The sequence below is a fragment of the Sorex araneus genome, chromosome 6 (genome assembly GCF_027595985.1).
Source record: "Sorex araneus isolate mSorAra2 chromosome 6, mSorAra2.pri, whole genome shotgun sequence".
NCBI classification, from domain to species: Eukaryota; Metazoa; Chordata; class Mammalia; order Eulipotyphla; family Soricidae; genus Sorex; species Sorex araneus.
In genome coordinates this window covers 59,027,519-59,047,331 of record NC_073307.1, presented here as the reverse complement: position 1 = coordinate 59,047,331, position 19,813 = coordinate 59,027,519, and the positions used below count along the sequence as shown (strand labels likewise).

Sequence of the window (19,813 nt, the reverse complement as noted above, 5' to 3'; positions counted from 1 at the left end):
AGAATGGGGGCTTGGCTCCCCCAGAGGAAGGTGGGGACCCCGGGGGCCTGTATGGGCGGATCCAACACGACAGACTTCGGGCTTGTCCCCCAGGAAGGGGAGATAGTGGGCGCGCATGGACATACCTCCATGGGCACCCCAGCTGGGTCATCAAGAACAAAACATAAGCATTGGGTGTGTGTCTGTTTGTATATGTGTCAGCACATATGTGTCTGTATGTATATGTGTGTATATATCTGCATATATGTGTCTTTGTATATGTATGTATGTATATATGTGTGTTTGTGTGTCCCATGTCTGTGTGTCTATGTGTATGTGTCTGCATGTGTGTCTCTGTGTGTCTATTTGTGTGTTTGTGTGTGTCTGTGTATATGTATGTGTCTATATATGTGTCTGTTTCTGCACATATGTGCATGTACGTGTCTGTGTGTCTGCATATGTGTCTGTCTGTGGGGGGAGGCAGGCTGTGGGCAGGCCCCCCAGCGCCCACACCTGCCCAGCCTTTCCTCAGCCCCAAGCAGGAGGTGGGTCAGCAGGTGGGCAGGGGCTGTGTAGCGCCTGCTTCGGACATGGACGGACGAACTGACAGATGGACAAGTAGCGGCTCTGCTGGGAGGCGGCTGCTCTGCAGAAGGGAGCGTATCCGCCCGGCCTGAGTGGCCGGGGCCGCAGGGAGTGGCCAGCACGTGGACCCCGAGGAGGGGGGGTGCCGAGCTGCACCCCCCAGGCCCGCCTCCCCGCCCCCGCCCACACGGGGCCTGGACTCCACAGCCACGCCGGGTCCAAACCACGCTCCTCCGTGCCACTGACCACCAGGCCCCTTCCAAGTCCCTTGGACACGAGGCTCCCCCAGAGCCTGGCGCTGGCCGCCCTCCCTGTGCCAAGTCCTGGGGGCCTGGAAGGACGGAGGCCGCGTTCCCTCCCACATTGCTGAGCCCCATCCGGTCACCCAACAGGGGTCTTCCTGGTGGACCCACCTGGTCCCTCGTGTCCCTTGCCGACGGGGAGCCCCAGTGCTTTCCCAGGCTGACCACTCCCCAGCCCAGTCCCTGCACTGACCCCGCCTGTGGCCACTGTCCTCGCCAGGCGGAGGGGCCCGGAGGGTTGGCCTGCATCTAGATCAGCACAAGCACGATGAAGGCCACTGGCCATGCTGAGGATAGACCCCGGCCCCTCCACGCCCCGGTGAGCCCAGCGACAGTTCAGCACAGCTTGGGGGGCTGCTCAGGCGAGTGAAGGGTGCGGTGCCCGCAGAGCGGAAGGCACCTGGGGCGGGGGCCACCCCCCATTTCCGGGGAAGCTCTGTGCAGTCTGCTAGCGCAGGAACGGCCACAGGGACACAGCTGGGAGGCCCTGGGTCCCGGGCACGGGGCTGCACCGCAGCCTGGCCAGGGTCGTCGGCCCTGAGTGGGGGCCCCCTGAGCATCGCTGGGGTCACTCCCAAGCACAGAGCCAGGATCAGGCCCCCAAACAAGACAAGACAGACAAAGAAGGACGGGCGAGAGGCCCTGGGCTCGCACTCTGGTGAGCCTCAGGGCTGCCCCGCTGCCACCCGAGGGCTGCCCCGCTGCCACCCGAGACCAGGAACACTGCCCGTTCCTGCCCGCTCGGTCCCGGGAAAGGGACCAGCGGGGCCCCAGCTCTGGGCCCTTGGGGCAGCTGAGAAGTGAGGGCTAGGAATGACCCCAATGTCAGCCCCCTCCGTCACTCACAGGCTTCTATGGGGTCAGACCCGGGGTGGGGTGGGGGGCAGGAAGAGGTAAGGGGGGGGAGCTCCATGGAAGGTGGGCCCAGGACCCACCTGGGGGTGGGGGGTGTGGATGTGGGAGGTGTGCGACTTCCCCCACCCCCATCCCGGCTGGGCCTGGCCGGGATAGACGCGCATGTTGACACACGCTATTCCCCCTAATTGGGAAGCCCCCGCGGACTGCAGGGGAAATTTAATCCATATGTCCCTGATTCGTTTCTACTTAACTCATCAGGATGCTGTTTTGTAAGAGCCGGTTCGCGTCCAATTGCCTCTTCCCCCCCCCCCCTCCTTTCTTCCTTGCCTTCCTTCTAAAGCTCTAAAATCCCACGGCTTTTTTTTTCCCCTTCAAAACAGGAAGTCAGACAGTGCCAAGAGGAACCCTGAGCAGTCTGACCCGGGTTCAAGGCTCTGCTGACCCAGAGACGCCCCAGCCCCCTCGGAGGGTGGCCCAGGCCCCACACTCCGGCTGCACCATGCGCCAGACTGAGGGGGCAGATGTGGCCGGAGCTGCCAGCCCAGGCCTGGACAGGGCCAGAGAGGGCAGCAGGCCCGGACACGCTCGCTCGGGGCCAGGAGCTCCACTCCGCCCAGCCAACAACACCTTCCTCCCCACCAGCCGGATCCCGAGTTCAGGTGCCTCTGCACTGGGCCCGGAGCAGGCTCGGGCCAGCTCAGAAATGGTCATGAACTGGAGGGGCCAGAGCAAATGGACAGAGGGGGCAGGCCGCCCTGAGTCCCTAGCTCCCCAGTGCTCCCTGCCCTGGAGGATTCCTCCCCAGTCTCCCCCAGGCTCCCTCCCTGGAGGGCTCCTCCCCTGGCTGGGCCTCCTGTGTTCTCTGCCCTGGAGGTCTCCTCCCCCCACTCCTTCGTGCTCCCACCCTGGAGGACTCCTCCCAGGCTCCCCCGTGCTCCCACCCTGGTGCTCCCACCCTAGAGGACTCCTCCCAGGATCCCCATGCTTCCACCCTGGTGCTCCCACCCTAGAGGACTCCTCCCAGGCTCCCCCGTGCTCCCACCCTGGTGCTCCCACCCTAGAGAACTCTTCCCAGGATCCCCTGTGCTCCCTACCCTGGAGGACTCCTCCCCAGGCTCCCTTATGCTCCCGCCCCGGAGGAGTCTTCCATGCCCAAATGAGGTGCCTCAGGCCCTCCAGTGAGGGAGGCTGGCCCACAGAAGGGTCATGGAGACCCACTGGGAAGGCAAGTCCCAGGGGGCAGTACGCGGGAGCCGCTGAACCTTCGGGCTGGCCACCGCAGCAACCACGCGCCACAGAGAGCCCCTTGTTCTGGGGTGGACGGTCCCCAACTTCCCCAGAGAGCGCTGGAGTCCCTCCTTAACTGATTCACGAGATCACAGGGGCAGAGACAGGTGCTGGTGGCCAGTGTCAGAGGCCTGGGCAGCGGGCAGCAGCGGTGGACAAGAAAGCCTGCCTCCCGCCCCTGGGCCTCTGGGCTAAAAACTGGCACCAGATTCGGGGAAGTGAAACCACAGGGGCTCCTTGTCTAACTCTGTGCCCGGCACTACCGACTCTGGACTCTGCCTGGCCCCCGTGCCACCCAGGCTGGACACGGCCAACCCTGGGGCTACCCCAAGAGAGCGGTGCTTGCTGGAAGCGCCTGCACTCAGGGGGCGGGTGGGGGTGTGACCCAGCTCTCCCAGCCAACACGGACCCACCCGTCCTCTCACCCCAGAGGCCTCCAGGGGCCCCTGAACCCTCTCTGTTGTCTTATTTCACTCCCCACCATCTGCCTAACAGCGACTCCCGACCTCCCGGCCCCCGGGAATCCGGGGCTGGAGAGACAGTCTGGCAGTTGCAAGGCCGATGGCGGCAGGGAAGACCAAGAAGGTGCGGGCAGCCCGCTGGCCAGGTCCCAGGGGGCTAAGCACCAGGGCTCGAGCACCCGAGACCCCGCGCTGCCCAGCCAGGGAGCGATGCAGCCATCCTGTGAAAACTCTCACATTTCAGACGTCTGGCGCCCAACTTAAGCCTGGAAAGAACAACCCAGACTCTTGGGGTCACTTGTTCTGCTTTGACATTGGGGCCACCCCCGCAGTGCTCGGGGCTGACTCCGACTCTGCGCTCAGGGTCCCTCTGGCCTACGCGGTGCTGGGGATTGAACCCGGGTCGCGTGCCAGGCAAGTGTCTGAATTCCCATGACCGGTCCCAAGGACACTTTGAAACTGGGGCTCCCACAGAGGCGGCCGTGTTCTGATCTGTAACGGCCCCGTGGAAGACAGCAGGAAACGGATTTTTATTCCAAAGGAGCCTTTGGAGCTTCCCCAGCAGTGCCCACAGCCACCCGGGGCCCGGCCAAAGTCGGAGCCTCGCTCAGGCCCCGCATCCCCTCTGCGCCCTCCCCGACTCTTCGCCCACTTCTGCGAGAAGACAGCGGCGGCTGGGAAGCGGTCCTTGGGCCTGCGTGCCTCCGGGCGTTTCCGCGCGCCGAGAGCCGGGCCTGTGTCCAGGCCTCGATCTGGCCGCCCGAGAGAGTGTGCCCTGGACAAGGTTCAAGAATTCCCAAGTCTGGGCCGCCCCCCAGACCAGCTGAACCGGAATTCCTGGGGCGACCTGGGATTCGGCATGGCTGATCCCCGGGGGACAGAGGGGGCCGGGGCGGGCCCGGGCCAGCCTGACACGGCCACTGGGTACAGCGGGCAGACGGCGGTGGGGGGGGGGCGGGAAACACCGGCTTCTCCCCCTGGCCGGGCCCCACTCTCTGCTGGAGGGAGGAGGCAGCCGGCGGGGTCTGAAGCAGCTGAGCTCGGCTTCCCGATCAGGCCACAGAGGGGTCTCCATGCGGGGGATGGTGACACAGCCGCACACACTGGGGAAGCCCCAGGTGATGTGGAGTTGGGACATGGTGCAGCGCTCAGGGTCTGGCACAGCCCGACCGGGCTCAGATCCCAGCACCCTGCAGTCCCCCAAGCACCGCCAGACGCAGCCCAGGGTGGCCTGTGCCCCCGGCCCCACTGCACCCCATCCTGGGCCTCACACAGAACCACTGGTCCGCTTGGCTGAGGCGGGGGCGGGGGGGATCCCTGAGCACACGTAGCCTCCGAACAGTGACTGAGCGAACTGAGATGCGATGGATGATGCACAAGACACCCCAAGTGCCCCAGAGGCGAGTGGGGGGCCCCAGGGCACTGTGAGACCATGTCGGTGTATATATGTGGTGGGCGGGGGTGGGAGACAAGCTGCCTCTGGCCTGAGGGAGGCAGGGAAACTTCACCTTGGGGACTGGAGGGATCGGATAGCGGGGAGGGCATTTGCCTTGCACACGACTGACCGGGTTCGATCCCCGGCATCCCACATGGTCCCCCGAGCACTGCCAGGAGTAATTCCTGAGTGCAGAGCCAGGAGCAACCTAGGGGTGTGGCCCCAAAACAAAAACAAAACAAAAAAAGAAACTTCACTTTTGCACACTGTGTGTGGGGGGGTCTCTGGGGAGAGAGGGACTTCTCTCACCCTCCCCATGTGGCCCCTCACATGGAGGCACCAGGGAAGGTGGCTAACGTATCACAGCTGAGCTCCACGCCTCTGAGAATGTTCTAGAACTTTCCAGACCCCAGAGAAAGCGCCGCACCCAGGTGGGGTAGAGCTGCAGCACAGGCCCCTGGTCGGCCGGGAACTGTCAGCAAGGTGGACAAGAATCCAGCAGGCCTCAGGAAGCACAGAGCACGCCAGCAGCACTGACAGAGGCCCACGAGGAGTGGACAATGCAGGGACAGTGACCACCTGGGAATAGGCCACACGGCACTGGACACGCAGCAGCACAGGGACAGCTCTGGCCTCGCCAGCAAGGACGGCAGAGGACAGGGTGGGGAGGGACTTCCAAGCAGTGGCACCCAGCTCTGGGGGTGGGCACGACCCCCACAGTGGTACTTTTCCCAAACCACAGCCAGGCCGTGGAACGGGCAGTGCCCAGTGGGCAGCCCAGGCTGTGGCTGGGCCTGGCAGGGCTGGGCCTGGGGCGGGGCACAGCCCGCAGCTGCCCACCAGCTCCTTGGGGCAGTGGATGGATTCCGGCCTCGTGCACTGGGTACCCAGCTACTGCCGGCCGGCCTGGCACAGGCGTGGGGACAGTGAGCCTGCCAGCCTCCCGTCCTCGGCCACCCACGCCGAGGCCACCTGGCCCTGGCAGTGAGCCCGGGCGACACGGGGGCTGTCCCGAGTATGGGAATGGCGGGACCCCACGGGCCCTCTCAGCCCACAGCACCCCGTGGAGAAGCGTCTGCGGCCGACACACAGCCCGTCCCAAGTCCATCCCGCCATGGACAGGATGACTCAGCAGCCGAGAGTCTGGAAGGTGCATCTCAGCTACGCCGACAGGCCTGGGCCAGAAACGCAGCCCAGGGAGATTGTCGGAGACGCAGGAGGTGAGCTGGATGCCTGAGAGGGGAGTGAGGACGGGACAGCTCAGTGGAGCGATGCCACTACAGCCCTGCGCCAAAGACCTAAACACGGGCACTCGGACAGACCAGCAAGAGCACAGCTGACCCCACGGGCCCTGGAGTGCCGCAGAGGAGTTCGAGGAAGGGATCCCCTCCTGCCCCGATGGACATTGTTGCCTGGTCCCTCTCCCTGCCCTGAGCAGGGCCACAGACCCCACCGCTCTGCCCGCAGCCCCTCATGCCCTGCTTTCATGCACCTCAGCGGGCACAAGTGAGCAGCCACCCGACCCCCGCCACCACTAGCTCCCTCACACTCCCTGCCCAGAACCAAGGCAGAATTTACAGGGAGGGAGAAAGGAAGGGAGGGAGAGGAAAGTGGAAGAGAGGGGAGGGGAGTGGGGAGGGGGAGGGAGAAGGGAAAAGAGAGAGGTGAGAGGAGGGGGAGAGAGGAGGGGAAGAGAGGGGGAAAGGGGAGGGTAGTGGGGAGAGTTAAGGGGAGAGGGGAGGGAAGGGGAAGATAAGGGGAGAGAAAGGAGGGAAGGGAGAGGGAGTGAAAGGGAGAGGGGAGGGGGAGGGGAAAGGAAAAGAGAAGAGGAGGACGGGGCTGGAGTGATAGCACAGCGGGTAGGGCGTTTGCCTTGCACGCGGCCAACCCGGGTTCGAATCCCAGCATCCCATATGGTCCCCTGAGCACCGCCAGGGGAAATTCCTGAGTGCAGAGCCAGGAGTAACCCCTGTGCATCGCCAGGTGTGACCCAAAAAGCAAAAAAAAAAAAAAAAAAAAAAAGAGAAGAGGAGGAGAGGGAAATGGAAGGGAAGAGGAGAGAAGGGAGGGAAGGGAGAGGGGAGGGAAGAGGAGAGGGGAGGGGAAGAGGAAAGAGAAGAAGAGGGGAGGGAAAGGGAGGGGGAGAGAGGTGAAGGGGAGAGGGAGGGGAGAGAGGGGAAGGCAGTGGGGAGAGTAGAGGGGAGGGAAGGGGGAGGGTGTGGGAGAGAGGGGAGGAAGGGAGAGGAGGAAGGGGGAGGGGAGGGAAAAGAGGAAAGAGAAGGGGAGGGGAAGGAAGGGGGAGAGAGGGGAGGAGAGGGGAAGGGAAGGAGAGGAGAGAGGGAGAGGGAGGGGAGGAGAAGGGAGGGGGAGGGGAGGAGAAGGGAGGGGGAGGGGAGGAGAAGGGAGGGGGAGGGAAGGAGAAGGGAGGGGGAAGGGAGAGGGGAGGGAAGGAGAAGGGAGGGAAGAGAGGGAGGGGAGGGAAGGGGAAGGTAGGGAAGAGAGGGAGGGGAGGGAAGGGGAAGGTAGGGAAGAGAGGGAGGGGAGGGGAAGAAGAGGGAGGGGAGGGGAAAGGAGGGAGGGGAGGGGAGGTGCTGGCCCACATGTACGTGCAGCCCAGGATGCGTGGGAACCTGCTCCCCACCTCTTGCCAGCCCCAGGTTAGACACGGGAGCTGTGAACCCCACATCTGCCCAGTGTACACCAGCCCTGCAGGCTTGGCCAGCCTGACAGGGCCCTCCCTGCTCTGTGGCCACACCAGGGACTCGCCTGCCAGCTCGGCTCGCTGTGCTCTGCCCGCCACATGCTTCCAACTTTCAAGCGGCCGGCCAGGATGCAGCCCATGGTGAGGCCCCGGTGGCGGGTACGGAGATGGGGACATGGCGGCGGGGCCGGAGTTTTCCCGAGGGCTCCTGGCACTGGGCGTTGGACTGCCCTGAGCAGCCCTTTCCTCCTTAAAACGGGGTGATGGGCTGGAGTGATAGAACGGGGAGGCGCTTGCCTGGTACCCAGACGACCTGGGTTCGATCCCTGGCACCCCAAGAATGATCCCTCGGTGCGGAGGAGTGAGTCACAAGCACTGTCAGGTACATGGCCCAAAATGAAAATAAAAATCAAAACAAAAGCCCACCAAACAACAGGGTAACAGCCGTCGAAAAAAGTATCAGAAGCTCCGTCCATCACCTGGCACCACCTGGGGCCCGGGACTCCCAGCATCACCCACTCTCCCCGCTCTGATTAGAAGTGAGCTGCCAGCGGCCAGCTTGTCACTGTCCTGGGTCTCGGTGGGCGTCTCTGAAAGGGGAACCCAGGGAGCCCCCACCCCATTCCGGACAGAATAAAGGCGCTGCTGGGGTCGCCATCTCCCCGGGCAGGGGCATCCATCGGAGCAGGGACATGGTGCCAGCGGTCTCAGGATTCTGACCTTCCCACAGCCCCCTTCCCCCCTGGAAGGAAGTGGGTTTGGCCCGGGCACGAGGACGGCGGCCCACTTGACTGGGAGGTGAAAGCAGGTGTGGACGGGAGCCATGAGCACATCTTCCTCTTAGTCCCTGCCCTGGGGACCAAGAGGGGGGAAGGATGGAGGGCCCTAGATGGACGGAGAAGGGTGGGGTGCTGCCAGCCCTGGGCATGGAGGGGGCCGGAAGCTCCTTCTGGAGCAGGGACCAGGCCCTGGAGAGAGGCTGGCCTGCCCCTCTCCTACCCCCCAGCCCGTGGACACCCCTCTCCAAAGGGCAGTGGGCCAGGAGAAGCTGGCCAGGAGTTGGCCATGGCAGGGGTGGGGGTGTGCGTCAGCATCTCGGGGGAAGGGGGGACCCTTCCCTCCTGCAGAGACCTGGGTCCTGGGGATGGAGCGACCGGACAGAGGGTAAGGGGTCTGCCTTGTACACGGCCGACACAAGTTTGATCCATCTCATAGGGTGGCCGGAGCCCCACCAGGAGTCATCCCTGAGCAGAGCCCGGAGTCAGCCCTGAGCATAGAGTCAGGAGTCATCCCTGAGCACAGAGCTGGGAGTCATCCCTGAGCACAGAGCTGGGAGTCAGCTCTGAGCATAGAGTCGGGAGTCAGCTCTGAGCACAGAGCCGGGAGTCAGCCCTGAGCATAGAGTGAGGAGTTAATCCTGAGCACAGAGCCAGGAGTCAGCCCTGAGCACAGAGCCGGGAGTCAGCCCTGAGCACCACCAGCGGTGGCCCAAAATCCAAAAAAAAAAAAAAAAAAGAGGAAAGAGAAGAGCCGAGTGGGCGTGACTCCCACCTGTGACAACTCCCAAGGACACGAAGTGGAGGGGGCCCAGGAACACACCAGGCCAAGCACGTGGCCACCAGGCCCTGCAGGGCCGCTGAGAGCCTGGGCACGGGTGGTGCGCGGAACCCCCCGCCAGGGGTGTCGGCTCTAGGGCCAGGCTCTGAGCCAGAGCACAGCCAGGAGTGGGTGGCGCCCAGCCCCCCCCCCCCCCGCAGACAGGCCAGCGCCACCCGCCAGCCCTGCCAAGCACCCGGGGCGCCGTGTTCTGGAACAGTCACCCAGCAGACAGGCAGCCCCCGCAGAAGTCCCCACGCCCTAGCCGAGACTCGGTGCACAGAGCCCATCTGTCTGGGGTTGGGGGTGGCCTGCAAGGACCCCCCCAGGCGGAATCAAGCAGGCAGCCGCCTCCACTGACTGCCCTCGACCCCCAGAAGCCAGGCAGCAGCTTGGGTGCAATGACAAAGCCCCAGTCCCAGGGCCACCGTCCTGCTGGTAGCCCTCTTCCACCCACTGCTGACCCTCCCACTGGCCAGGCTAGAGAGAGGCGGCTCTGGGGGCCGCTCCCGACAGCTCGCACTGTCCAGTGGGGCCCCAGCAGGACTCGGGATGGCTGTGCCCCTCTGGTCTACACCAGCGACAAACCCAGGTCCTGGAGGTGCTAAATGAAGGTTAGATTTGTATCTTCTCTGCATAGAAAAAAGAAGGAAACTGTATCTGATCACCACATCAAGAGATACTTGAGACCAGAGGCCCAACAACGTAACCTCTGATTACAGGCGAAAGCCAGCCATTGGCCAGTGTCTCTGTCCTCTGAAAAGGACACCATGCATGGGGTTAACGCGCCTTCCACCCTCGGCAGCTCCGTCCAGGCTCACCCCCGGTTTTCCTGCATTTCTTCCTCTCAAAATGCAAGTGCTGAGTTGGGTCACAGCAGTGGCCCCTGGCGTCTGGTATCTGGTCAGGGCAGTCCAGTGTCATTCACCGATGGCATGCACCATGTCTGGGTGGTCCTGCAGGGCACAGCCCCCAGGGATGCCCGGTATAGATGCACCATCCAAAAGGGTCCTAAGGAATTCACAGCGACTAGACAGGGAACCCAGAAGCCATACACACACGCATACACACACACGTGTGCCCACATGCACCATACACACATGCACACGTGTGTGCATACATACTCGTATCCACACAAGCTCACACACATGGCCCACATATATACACATGCTCCCATTCATGCATGCACACACATGCACACACGCTCAAATGCGTATGGGTGCATGTGTGTTTATGTATGTAGGTGTGTGGGTGTGTGTATGTGAGCATGTGAGTGCATGCACATGTGTGTGCGTGCCCGTGCACTGTCCCCCGAGCACCGCCAGGTGGAAAGGAAGAAAGGAGGCTCATGGGAACATGGCCCCAGCTCGGGCATGGGGTGGGCCTGATGGAAGGGCCTCCCCTCCCCCACCCTGACTCCCACTGACCAGACACCCTGCACAGCTCACACCTGGCCGTCAGAGAAAGTCCTTCGCTTGCAAGGCAGGGACCTCGCAGAAAGGCAGGGGAGAGGCAGGGGAGAGGGTCTGTCCTCTGCTCGACACCTGGGTCTTCACGTAAAGCCTAGCTGGGGCATGCGGACCATCACAGAGACCCGAGGGACGCAGGGCTGACCCCAACCTGGGTCCAAACCAGGCCCTCCACCCTCCCTCAGCTCCAGCCGGACCCCTCCCTCCAAGCGCCCGACCAGGGGCCAGGTGCCAGGCAGGTGGGTGAGCAGCTGGGACGGCCCAAGGGGAGCTCGGGTGAGCGGACACTTGGCACTGCCCGGACACCCACACAGGCACACACCATCCCGGGCCAGATGAGCGGAGGAATCTGCTCTCCTTGGCCACCTGGTGGACCCCAGCATCAGGTGGCCAGGTCGACCTGGACAGGGCGGGGACACCAGAGATAAAGCCCCTCCTCACAGGGGCCCCACAGAGCAGGAACTCACACCTGCAGACACCAGTGCCCCCACTTGGGCTGGCTACGTGGACTGAGCCCCATCACTCAGGTGGGCACGGGCCCCGGCCAGGCCACACTCAGCCCTCGGAACAGCCCGGGCGGGCCTCTGGCGGTCCATGGGGACACAAGGCCATGCAATCCGGCCAGCCAGGCCGGGGCTGGTGGAGCTTTCCTGGGAGCAGAAAGAGATGCAGGGGGCACGAGTGATGGTGCTACGGGAGGGCACACGTCCTGCACGGCCAACCGGGTTCCACCCCCAGCACTGCAGAGGACAGAGGGCTCTCTGAGCACTGCCAGGAGTGAGCCCTGAGCACTGTCAGGTGTGGCCCAAAAACCAAAAGAGGGGAAGAGAAGGGAGAGGAGGAAAATGGGAGGGGAGGGTAAAGGAGTAGAGGGAAAGGAAGGGGAGGGGAGGACAGAGGAGAGGAAGGGGAAGGCGGGGGGTGGGGGGGAGAGGAGATGGATAGGGAGGGAAGGGAAGGAAGGAAAGGGGGGAAGAGAGAGGGAAGGGAAGGGGGATGGGGAGGGGAAATGGAAAGGGGGTGGAGGGGAGGGGGAGGGACGGGGCGAGCTCTGGGAAGCGGATCCCGCATCCTCCACTCTCGCTGTTCCACTCCAGCAGATACAGACCCTGGGGCGATGGTGCCAAGAGCACGGGAACTTCGGGATCTGTTCTGACACCACCCCGCCCCCCTGCCACGTGGGGACACCCACATATCTGCACAAACGCCCTGTCCTTCACGGTCCCCTCACACCAAAGACGCCTCTGCAGACCCAAATCAGAGTCGAGCTGGGCCCGGACAGCTGCCTGGGTCGTGGGGCACCCCTGAGCCCCCCACCCTTGGCCGCTCCTGTGGGGCGGTGAGCAGTCGCCCTGAGGAGTCCCCAGCAGGGGAGCCCTGATCCCAGCAGCCCCTCCTGGGGTGTCGGAGACAGCGGGCACAGGCAGAGGTTGGTCAGACTTGCCCGATGCTCTTGGTGCCCGAGTGCTGGGGACCGAGGCTGGCGGCAGCTGGTGCCAGGAGAAGCAAAGCCTCCAACGGGGCCCTGCACCCACCCCTGCACGGACCCCATCCGCTCTCCGTCCCCAGCCTCCTGGTGTAGGGGCCATCCACGTGGATGCTGCCCTGATCCGGAATCCATGAGAGCAACAATGCAGGCATGTGAGACCCCCTGAACCACCTCCGTGCCCCCCAGGGGAACCTGGGGTGCTAAAAAGGAGCCCCAGCTCCGGCGCCATCCCCCGAGCAGCCCCTCGCCTCGGCGGGCCCCGCCTTACCCTTCATTCCAAACTTGGACCTCCGGCCATACTTGTTGATCATGATGAAGAGGACCACGAGCAGGACACAGGCGAAGGCGGCCAGACCGACGGCGATGGACACCTGGGGACATGAGAACCCTGCTGAGCCCTGCGCCCACCCCCACGGGCCTGGCGGCAGAAGGGGGGGCCAGTCCTGGGGCCTCGTACCGCAGAGGGGCTCTGCCAGGCGCCCGGAGAGGCCCCTGAGATCATTCTAAAGGAAGTTACCCGCATGGACAGGACAAAACCATGTCCAGGGGTTCGAGAGGGAACTTGGGGGGCCTTGCATGTGCCCCCCCAAATGCTTTGTGTTCACTCTACCGTTTGGGAGATCCCCAGTAAAGAGTTTGTTCTGTTCCAGCATCCCGGTCCAGTCTCTCCTGCCTGAGCACCCCCGCTCTTCCGCCCAGAGAATCCTGCATCTTCACCCTGAAGCCACTTCCCTGGACCTCCCCCAGGTGGGACTGCCCCTCCTCTCCCCAGAGAAACCTGAGAGAGCCGGGGGCGAGGCAGAGGCTGGGGCGCCCAGGATGGTGTGCAGGTGTGCGGACCCCAGGTCTGGTCAGGCCCTCTAGGGCGGGTCACCCCCAGAGGATGCTCGTCCGGGCAGTAGCTGAGAGGGGCAGCCCCGCCCCTGCCTGGCACCGAAGGAAGAGACTCACCCCAAACGTGTCCTCCTCGGGCTTCAGGGTCACCGTGACGGGCGTCGGGCTCACCTCGTAGACTGGAACACAGACAGGGGAGTGCTGAGCGCGGCCCGGCAGGCTGGCTTTACCCCGCCCTGGGCTCGGACCACCCCCACCCGCCCCCCTTCCGCGCTGTTGGGGTGTGTGTCCCTGAAGCCTGCCTGCCTGATGGCCCCGGGGCCCGTGGCAGTCCCTCCCACCCACTGTCCCACCCTGGGGTCCTGGGTCTGCGTCAGCCCTGAGCTTTAGAATGCAAAGGGGAGAGAGGGACATCTGCTCTGTGACCCCACAAACAGGCCATGTCCCCTAAACTGCTCTCGGACACCTTGGCCCGTCTGCCTCCTGGCATCCCAGCAGGACCCAGGAGGACATCAGGTGCTCCCCACACACTGGAGTCACCCCCTTGGCCAGGACAGGCTGTGACCCGGGGCAAAGGGAGCCATCCCAGCCACTGTTTGCAGCCGAGTCAAAATGCAAAGGGGCATCTCTACCTGGCACGGGGCCCAGCGGGCAGCAAGCAGGGCACCAGACCCTGGGAAGGGGGCGGGGCGCAGGCAGAGGCAGGTCCTGCCAACATGCCTGGCTCCGAGGCCTCCCCCAGGGAGCTGCAGTGAGTGGGCATCAGAGACCCACGTGCCCCCGGGGGACCCGGGATGGTCAGGCCTTGGGAAAGTTCCTGGGAGAGGCTGAACCTGGAACCTCCCACGGCCGCACCCAGACTATTTCTCCCCTCCAGGCCTCTTTCCCGGTCACTCAGTGGCTGGAGGGGCAGCGGAGGGGAGGGGGGTGCATGCGGGGTGCTGGGGGTGTCGAGAATAAATCCCTTTTGAACCAAAGGTAAGACAGACTTACAAGAGACGAAGTTTTCTGTGCTCTCTGCAAGAAAAACAAAAGGCGAAGAGGTGATTGCAGACAGTAACAGAAACCAGAACAGACACGAATGTATCAGCCCTGACCTCGGCTGGCCTCGCCTTCCGCCAGGACATGAAGCGCCAGGAGAGAGAGGCTGGTTCTGAGGGGAACTGGACAGCCAACTCGGAGTGCAGCCACGCCCGTGTTTTGTTTTTTTTGTTTCTTCCCCCTATGGGTGCCCACATCCCAGAAAATCCCTTAGAATTAATATCCCCCCCCAGAACATAAAAAATAAATGGCAACAATGAACAAATGGCAACTCTGTTCATGCCTCAATCAAACCATCCCACTCAGTAAGAAACAGAAACAGGGGGCTGGAAAGAGCAACATGGGTAAGGGCTATATGCACCCTTCCCAGGTTGCATCTCTGGCGACACTCCATATGGTCCCCCGAGCCGAACCAGGAGTGAGCCCCAAGTGCAGAACCAGGAGTAACACCTGAGTATTGCTGGGTGAGGCCCAAAGACCAAGCAAAAAATAAATAAAATAAAATAATTAATAATTGATAAAATAATAAATACTAAATAAAATAAAAACAAAACAATAAAATAAAATAATAAATCACTGTTACTGTCACTGTCATCCCATTGCTCATCGATTTGCTCGAGCGGGCACCAGTAACGTCTCCATTGTGAGACTTGTTGTTACTGCATTTGGCATATCAAAATACACCACGGGTAGCTTGCCAGGCTCTGCCGTGCAGGCGAGATACTATCAGTAGCCTGCCGGGTTCTCCGAGAGAGGTGGAGGAATCGAACGCGGTCGGCCACGTGCAGGGCAAATGCCCTACCACTGTGCTATCTCTCCAGCCAAAAAAATAAAATAATAAACATAAACCAGGGGCAGAGTGATAGCACAGTGGGTTGAGCATTTTGCCTTGCATGGGCCGAGATGGGTTCGATCCCTGGTGTTCCATAGAGGCCCCCAGGAGTGATCCCTGAGTGCAGAGCCAGGAGTGACCCCTGAGCACTGCAGGGTGTGACCCAAAACACAAAAACAAATAAATAAATGAAATAAAGCCAGCATGGGTGGGTGCCAATGCTAACACTGCCCTGTGGACAGAGCATGGCTGGCGGAGTCCCTCAGTCTCCTCCACCTCCACTACCCGCAGGTAGTGGGGCCCATCCCCCAGCGTCCACTGACAGCGCACAGTGAGTGCCACGCTGGTGTGGCCTTGCTCTGAGGCCCCAGAGCGGAGGGGCTGAAGGTGGGGGGAACCCTGAGCCCTGGGCTGGAGGCCCTGGTGGCTACACCTGATGGCCACTCCCGAGCCTGTGCACGTGTCCATCCTCCTGCCTTCGGGCTCACCTGGGAAAGGCTCCCTGAGGAAGTGGCCGCTGATGGTCTGGCGGGCCGTGCCCAGCGCGTTCCTGGCGATGAGTGTGTAGTTGCCGTTGTTGTAGTGCGTGGGCTTGTCGAAGAGCAGGCAGCCCTCGGACAGCTCGCCCTCCTGGTAGAAGTCCACGTGGATGATCTTGGACTCGCGCAGCGGCTGCCCGTTGTGCAGCCAGTGCAGCGTGGGCGGCGGGTTCCCGCGCACCACGAACTCGATGCAGTGCTCCAGGCGCAGCTCGGGCTCCTCCAGGCTCAGCACGCGCGGCGGATCTGCGGGCACGGGGGTGAGGGGGGCCTCAGAGGGGCCGCCCTGGGGCCTCACCCACCCCGGCGGTGCCCGCATCCACCCTATACCCAGGGTTCCAGAAAAGTAGCCCTGCACCGACCACCTAGAGCACCCTGGAGGGCAAGAGGGGGCAGGGCCCGGATCTAGGGCAAGGGGTAAGGTGGGGCTTCAGGGTGGGGCGGGGCTTCAGACTTGGGTCTAGGGACTGGCAGGGGAGGGGCTGGGCAGGGCTTCTGGTGAGGGGCCCAGTGAAGGGCAGAGCTTCCAGGGAGGAGTGGAGCAAGGGATGAGGGAGGGAATGGCTTAGGGCAGGGGAGGAGCAAGGAACAAGAGGAGCAGCAGGAGCGATAGGGCTTTGGGCGAGGGGCGGAGCAAGGGATTAGGAGAGGCGGGGCTTATGGAAAGGGGGAGCAAAGGATAAAAGAGGGGCGTGGCTTCGGGTAGGCGGGGCTGCAGGTCAGGGCAAGCAAAGGAAGAGGGAAGGGAGGCTTAGGGCGAGGGGTGGGGCATGGCTGGGGCAAGGAGAGAGGGGCGGGGGTGAGACAGGATGAGTGGGGTAGGCAGGACAGGAGAGGGGGACAGGGTGTGCGGCAAAAGGCACCACACTCCACGGGCCAACCAAGTGGAAACAGAGATAAACAGATGGAACTACCTCAAACTGAGAAGCTTCTGCACCTCAAAAGACACAGTGAACAGAATTCAAAGACAACAGAATGGGAAAGGATATTCATCCAATACCCATCTGATAAGGGATTGATATCAAGGATATACAAGGCACTGGTTGAACTCTACAAGAAGAAAACATCCAACCCCATCAGAAAATGGAGCAAGGAAATGAACAGAAACTTTCTCAAAGAAGAAATAGGAATGGCCAAAAGGCACATGAGAAAATGCTCTTCATCACTAATCATCAGGGAGATGCAGATCAAAACAATGAGATATCACTTCACACCACAGAGACTGGCACACATCCAAAAGAACAAAAACAACCTGTGTTGATGTGGATGTGGAGAGAAAGGGACTCTCCTTCACTGCTGGTGGGAATGCCGACTGATTCAGCTGTTTTGAAAAACAATATGGACAATTCTCAAAAGATAAGAAATTGAGCTCCCATTTGACCCAGCAATACCACTTCTGGGAATATATCCCGGAGATGGAAAAAAAGTATAGTAGAAATGACATCTACACTTGTATATTCATTGCAGCACTGTTTACAATAGCCAGAATCTGGAAAAAACCTGAGTGCACGAGAACAGATGACTGGTTAAAGAAACTCTGGTATATCTACACAATGGAATACTATGTAGCTGTTAGAAAAGATGAAGTCATGAAATTTGCATATAGATGGATCAACATGGAAAGTATCATGTGAAGAGAGTCAGAAAGAGAGGAACCAACATAGAAAAATTGCACTCATTTGTGGAATATAAAGTATCAGAATGGGAGACTAACACCCAAGATTATTAAAGATAAGTACTGGGAGGGTTACTCCACAGCTTAGAAGCTGGCCTCACATACTGAGGGAAAAGGCAGTTCAGTTAGAGAAGGGATCACCAAGTAAATGGTGCTAGGAGGATCCGCTCGGGGTGGGAGACGCACCCTGAAAGCAGACTATAGACCAAATATGATGGCCACTTAATATCTCTGTTGCAAACCACACACCCCAAAGGAGAGAGAGAGCAAAAGGGAATGCCCTGATACAGAGGCAAGGTGGGGGAAGAGGGAACGGGGTGGGGATGGTGGGAGGGATGCTGGGACCATTGGTGGTGGAAAATGGGCACTGGTGGAGGGATGGATACTTGACCATTATATGACTGAAATGCAAGCATGGAAGTTTATAAGTCTGTAACTGTACCTCACAGTGATTCACTAATAAAAAATAAAAAGAATTTAAAAATTTTTTTAAAAGGTCGTTCAACAGCGTCCACTCACAGTGCACAGTGAGAGCCACGCTGGCGTTGCTCATGCCCACCACGTTTTCCGCAATGCAGGTCAGCGTGAAGCCGTTGTCCTCACTGGTCACATTCACCAGCGTCAGGTTGATGGCATGGACGTTGGTCCAATTCAGATTGGTCTAGGAAGACCCACACAGGCATCGATGCCATGGGGTCCCCCCCGCCAAAGACAGGACCCGGGAAGGCGTCCCCCCTCCCCCCTCGCACCTTTCCCGGGCCGCCCCACCTGGTGTGTGTTGATGGACTGCAGTCCGCCGACCATCCAGTCCACATCGGGCAGGGGCGAGCCTGAGCCGTTGCACGTGATGACCGCGCTGTCCCCCTCCCGCACGGTGAGGTTCACATGACTCACGCTGATCTCGGGGAGATCTGGGGGTGCAGAGAGGGGCTGAGGACACAGCAAGCACCCGACTAGGCACAGGGGTGGGCTGGGCCCAGGGGCTCACCCCCAACTCAGCCGGTGCCCCAGGCTCTGGGCGGCTGCACGGCAGCCCAGGAAACAGCTCCCGGACAATGAAGCTGCAACGGGGGCCCGCAGCGCAGGGGGCTGGTTCCCAGGGACCCGCTGGGCGCACATCTGGGGAACCCATCTCCCCAGCTGTTTGTGTTGTTTTTGAGGACACACCAGCGGGGTTCCAGGGACAGACCCAGGAACTTGTTTTTCTACAAGCACCTGGGACGCTACCGCCAGCACCCCCAGTCCTCACCCCTCCGGCTGACAAGGGCACCAGGAGAAAGGAGAGCCCCAACAAGGCACTGCTACCCGCAACTACCTCAGCACTGACCCGGGAGGGCAACGGGAGAGGCGGAGGAGCTGGTGAGTCTGCAGGCACACACACACGCACACACACGCATGCACACACAGGCACATATATGCACACACGTGAGCACAGAGAGGCACATATACACAGGCACACATGCACACAGATATACATAAGAACACACAAGCACATACACTCACATGCACACAGGCACACACATGCACATATGCACACACCGAGGAAGGCACACACATGCACACACAGCACACGCAGGCATACACACAGACACTCACGTGCAGGCACACAGGCACACACCTAGCATACACAGGCATACACACAGGCACATCCACGGCACACGTATGCACATGCAGGCACACGTATGCACAGACACGCATGCAGGCCCCCCCTGCCCGCACTCACCACACTGGCTGACATTCATGCGGAACAGCGGCAGCTGTACGCCGTCCCCGCCGATGCAGTAGAGCTTCTGGCCGCCCAGCCGGGCCTCGCCCTGCTCCTGCCACAGCTGCAGCCAGCGGATGCCGCAGCTGCAGTTGAAGAAGTTCTGCTCCAGCCGCCTGCGGGTGAGAGGCAAGCAGGGGCGCCTAAGCCCAGGGCCCGCCGCTCTGCGGGAATCGGGGAGACGCTGGGTCCCCAGGGCCTCAGAATGGAGCACAGGGGTCTCCAAGAATCCACTCAACACAATTAAAGACAGGATTCGAATATCTCCTCGAAGACTCGGAAACAAGGAAGGAAAAGGAGCTCGAACCACTGACCTCCTTCTGGATAGTCCCAACTCCCCGAGATCCAAGTCCAGCCCGCGCAGTTCAGAAGCATCTCTCACCTCCTCCTCCCCCCCACCCCCCAATGTCCTTCTTGCCTCCTCCACATGCCACTCTGCTAGCTGTCCAGCTCTCTCAGCCCCGGGGCCTTTGCACAGTCCATCTGCTCGGCTGGCCCCTCCCTGCATCATATCCCTCTCCAAAGCCACAGCCCTGCCTGACCCCTGCCCGCCGCTCTTCCTAGTATTGTGGCCATACAGTCCTGTGACCACCATCTGAGTGAACCGTCTCCGCAGACAACACTTGGGTACTCTGCCTGTCTGCTGCATGACTGTGTCTTAAAGAACACGCAACAGCAGAGCCCGACATGGGATAAGAGAGAGAAGAGAGGAAGGAAGCAAGGATGGACGGGAGTGTGGGTGAGTGAGGATAAGGGAGAATGATGGCTGGGTGCATGGAGGGAAGGAGGAAAGGAGGGGGGAAGAGAGGGGAGGAAAGGAGAGGAGGGAAGGAAGGAAGGAAGGAAGGAAGGAAGGAAGGAAGGAAGGAAGGAAGGAAGGAAGGAAGGAAGGAAGGAAGGAAAGAAGGAAGGAGAGAAGGACAGAGGAAAGGAGGGAAGGAGGGAGGGAAGGAAGGAAGGAAGGA

At 61.3% G+C, this 19,813-nt stretch overlaps 1 protein-coding gene across 4 annotated transcripts in view; it reads right to left on the bottom strand.

Moving 5' to 3' along the window:
- The window catches only part of NTRK3 (neurotrophic receptor tyrosine kinase 3), a 111,879-nt gene that overhangs the window by 53,270 nt on the left and 38,796 nt on the right, over positions 1-19,813 (bottom strand). For all 4 annotated transcript variants that reach the window (XM_055142492.1, XM_004617593.2, XM_004617594.3 and 1 more), the window contains 7 exons: positions 18,807-18,964; positions 17,852-17,994; positions 17,603-17,744; positions 15,358-15,654; positions 13,990-14,013; positions 13,114-13,175; positions 12,431-12,533 (listed from right to left, as the gene is read on the bottom strand). In XM_055142492.1, coding sequence (XP_054998467.1) covers positions 12,431-12,533; positions 13,114-13,175; positions 13,990-14,013; positions 15,358-15,654; positions 17,603-17,744; positions 17,852-17,994; positions 18,807-18,964 — 929 coding nt within the window. The remainder of the gene's footprint in view (positions 1-12,430; positions 12,534-13,113; positions 13,176-13,989; positions 14,014-15,357; positions 15,655-17,602; positions 17,745-17,851; positions 17,995-18,806; positions 18,965-19,813) is intronic.